This window comes from Porites lutea, chromosome 11 (genome assembly GCF_958299795.1).
Source record: "Porites lutea chromosome 11, jaPorLute2.1, whole genome shotgun sequence".
In the NCBI taxonomy this organism is placed as follows: Eukaryota; Metazoa; Cnidaria; class Anthozoa; order Scleractinia; family Poritidae; genus Porites; species Porites lutea.
In genome coordinates, this window is record NC_133211.1 from 11,478,106 (window position 1) to 11,482,493 (window position 4,388).

Below are 4,388 nucleotides of genomic sequence, written 5' to 3' on the forward strand. Positions count from 1 at the left end.
TAGTTTTGAAGGACCGCGTGGAACCTGGGTACAAATAGGACGCTCAAAAACCAAACCCCCAGTCCCCTCGCATTCCCCGGAAGTCCATAAAAAACACACACACTGTATAGAGGTCCACATATTTATTACAAAAACAAAATTCGCGAGTGTCCTAAGTTACATCCGGGACGTGTGTGAGGTCCTAATGACGTCACGCCCATTGTTTTTACAAATCTAATAGAAGATCCAATTCGTCCCCAATCCTCTCGTAGCCATAAGGATAGCTGGATCGAGTCGACACATCAATGACACGCTTGTCAAACACCAACCCATACTGCTTCACGCGCGGAACCACTTGAATGTGTTTCTTTTCCAAATCCCGTGTAAAATGATAGGGGTTGACAATGTTCAAATTTCGGCGAGTGTCCTGAGGCGAGTCTAATTCTGAGAGAATGTTCTCTTTCATGGTATGAAAATTAAGAATGGCCGACCCCCGAACGTTCAGGGTGAATCCGCGGACCTTGCACACCACTTTACCTCCACGGGTCGTATACCCATAATTCTTGGCGCCCCCTGAAACAAACTCGGTGATGACATCCCCGTCCAATTCATCCGTCATGTCCCCTAGAAAATCCCCAGTGGCAATACTGGGTTGACCGGGACGCCACTTGTACACCACACTGTCGGTATCATAGTAGAGGACTTGCTGTTGCAGGATGTCCAAGGACTCGTAGAGTTTTAATCGGGCATGACACGTGGTGAACGCCGCCACAAAGATGTTGGTCTTGGTGCCTTTGACAGCATTGTCTTGGACACTGGTGTAGACGGCTTCCAAAATGTCGTCGGTACAGAGGCGGAGGGTACTGAGATCAAGAGCCGCATCGGAAACGAGGCTGAACAAATGGGCGGGGTTTTGAACGGTGACGGTGGTGGGTTTGTTGATCCGCTCCCCAAACTTGCCCCAGAAACTATTCAACATGAGTTTGGCGGTGGCCTTACGACCAGGGTTTTTGGCAATACTGGCAATGTCCAGTCGGATCCCCTCCCGTTCCTGGTAGCGAAGAATGTACTCGCGTTTTTGTTCGAGGGTCTGACACCAGCTGGGCCACCCCGCGGATTCTTGTTTGAGTTTGAGCCATGTGTTCACGTACTCAGCGAAAAGACCTGTTTGGCGTTGCTCAGGGGGAAAATGCCAGACTTCATGGATTTTGATCAGGGTGTACCCCTTTTCCACCGCTTTGACCAATTCGGGCGTACACCAGGTCCCGCGTAGCGTGCGATCCGCGTCCGAATGAGGGCAATACTGGGTTCGGGTCAACATGGGTTGGGCTTGTTCCTCTTGGACACAGGCACGGCAGAGAGGAAACGTGAGTTTTTGACCACAGCGTACAGGCAAGACGGGATGGAATAAGCCAGCCGGGGGCAGAATGTCCACCGTCGCCACACCAAAATAGGACGCCAGGGACTGGTCGACAGGTTGGGTGATGATCTTGGGATGACCGATAGGGTAAGGGCAGTTCTTATTCACCCATGGGTACAGGGAGGTCACATCCACATAACGTATTTCCTCCCCCTCTTCAGCCACGGCATGCAACGCCACCGCACCAGTGCGACCTCCAAAAAAGGCGTCACGGGGTTCCAAGGGTGCCACCAAATCAAACGACGTCAAGAAACGTTGGACAGCTTCATCCGTGGCCACCAACTTGTCCCACTCACACTCCCACATTTCGATGACGGTGTAACCCGTTCGGAGGAGGGCCATACGTTTGGAGAGCGTGGCCTGATAGAGTTCCTCGACGCTTCGATCCGGTGTGGCATAATGTTTGGCGTCTCTACTGGGATAACAAATAGGACAGCCATGGTAGAGACACCCATGGAACTCGTAGACAGTGCGGGTCAGAGGATCGTAGCCATCGACAAAATAACTGTTCACGAGGGTCCGGACAAACTGCTCACCCCCATTCCGGACATGACGAATGCGATCGGCACTAGCCCCCTCCTTAGGAATAAGGTCTTCTTGGTAGTACAGCCATTGCAGGGCCTTGAGCGATTGATTGACTTGAGCCCCTCGCCACCCCTGGAGTGGTTCGACGGCAATGGTGTCGGGGGTCAAATGGTGCTTGCGCCAATAGAGATTGCAGGCACTGGCGATGGTGATACATTTGGCCATAGGATTGAAACCTGCCTGCCGTTCAAATTCTTGCTGAAAGGCTTCACACCCCGCTTTCAACAGCGCCACATCCGATTTACAATACTCGATCATGTCTTGCTGGAAATCAAAACGCACGTTACGACGGACTTGGTCGGCATGCCAACGCGTCAGTTCGTCTTTCTTTTTGGCCATCATGCCCTCAGGATCGTAAAATTCCAAATCGGGGATCCGACCCACGTACTGTTGATGATCCGGGGTATTAAACAAATGCGGAAAGAAGCCCTTCTTCAATTCGGTCAAATTGAAGGTGCTGGGAAACGAGGCCAGCGGCATAGGCAGGAAACATAACGAGTCAATGAATTTGAGGGGTCCACTCCTGAAGGACAACACTTTAGCACCCACGGTCAATTGATCCACCACCTCGCGTTGTTGCTGGTACAGTTCATGCAGAATGAACATGCCGTCAAACCCTTTCAAATTGTGAAACACCACAAGAATCTCCCGTTGACTCTCGCTGTCTGGGAGGTCCGTGAGATCATCTAAATCATGCAAAAATTGTTGGGCACAGTCCTCTCCGTCCAACACATGAATGGTCGTTTCTTCACTGGACGAATAACATAACAAATTGGCCACAAACACACCTTCCGCATTCTGCATGGCTTCAAAATCGGCGTAAACAAACAGGGGAGAGGGTGGCGCCACCATGCTACCTCCCCCCTCCTCTGTGGGTTCTTCTTCCTCATTCTCAACCACGGGTTGAATGTAGCACTTGTGGTATTGGATAGACACCCATTCGTGACACACGGGACATTTGGCATACCCACACTGGTGACGTTGGTTAGGGACGACCGTGTACTGGGCCTGACACTTGAGACAGGTTTTGATCGATTGACATTGCTTGCTGACCACATGATGACGCTTGCATTGCTCACCGTAAAACTTGCGATGACAGAAGGGGCAATAGTCTGCAGGGCGAGTGCCGCGCACATACTCTGGACAATCAAATCGACCACATGCTTTGCAGCGTTTCCCTTGACAACTGTGATGAGTTCGGTCGTTGGTGTTGAACCCTCGTTCACAGTCCAGGCAATAGTACGAGCGGTTCACAAACGCCGGAAAGGACGTGCATCCATCAAAATGATCGTTGGATTTCAATAAACGGATTGGATGAGGCGCGTCAGGGCCTTTGAAGATGAGAAAAAACGGTTTCATCCGGGTCATCACCAAGAGTTGATACTGAGACCCCAACGCCTGTTGGAATTGACGGAGTTCGGGTAAACCACAGGGACCCTCCGCCACCCCTGCTTGCTGATGGAGGGCTTGGGCTTGACGTAACTGCACAGGACGCCCCCGTTTGAGATTGTCCCAGTCGCGAAACCCATCCACGCCTTGATCTTTATGGCAATGAGCTCGCATGGTGACAATCGCGCGAGCACAGCATAAGGCATCTCTGTTTCGAATGGTGATAATGCATTTCTTTTTCTTGTTCTCTCGATCCAGACATAGACGTCCGGCATTGTGTTGTTTACGATGGCCTGTTCCTGGGCCGGGCATAGACACAAACACCACATCCACTTGGAACCCACGATCAGGGTTGAAGGCTTCATTGCTGTTCAACTTGCCGGCTAACGTGGCCAACATCTCATCCAAACGGGCGGTACGTTGTAAAAATTCCCCCACGGTAAAATTGGCTGTTTGATAAGCATGCGTGAACCCATGCGCTGTAATAGCAAAATTCACAAAATGGTGGGCAGGTCGCTGTTCGCGGCCCAGTTCTGTTTCAATGGCTTGATGGAGTGCTTCGGTCAACGCCAACCCAATATTATCTCCAGGCACAGGATCCCGCAATTGCCGTAACTGCGCATTGAATTGCGCGCGTTCCACTACATCACGCCAGCGACGTCGTCGACCGATGGGTTGCATAGTAAACTGAAAGAGAGGGCCACGGGCGGCAGCCCCTCCCATCTGTTCCCACCGATCATAGGCGCGGTCCAATAGAGCATCCCCTTCGTCATCGTCACTGAATGGATACGCCTCCGCCATGACAGCGGCAACAATTTGAAGTTTCCCGCGCTGGACGTAGACTTTTATAGACCGTCTCACGTGATCTCGCCTGCGCTGGGATTGGTGGACCCAGCTCAGGTGAGAGTCAGGTGAGAGGGTTTAATCGACCAGAAGAAGATTGAGGGGGGTCCCCCCCATGGGTACAGACTCCTTCCATCGCCTCTAGGCCTGGACCGAGATCGATGATTGGCAG

At 51.8% G+C, this 4,388-nt stretch overlaps 1 protein-coding gene across 1 annotated transcript; it reads right to left on the bottom strand.

Annotated features, from left to right (window-relative positions):
- Window positions 1–205: 205 nt before the first annotated feature.
- Window positions 206–4,174, bottom strand: LOC140953214 (uncharacterized). The gene is made up of 2 exons (XM_073402714.1): window positions 2,842–4,174; window positions 206–2,790 (listed from the first exon to the last, which is right to left on the bottom strand). Exons 1-2 carry the CDS (start codon window positions 4,172–4,174, stop codon window positions 206–208), a joined length of 3,918 nt encoding a protein of 1,305 aa, XP_073258815.1.
- Window positions 4,175–4,388: the final 214 nt, after the last annotated feature.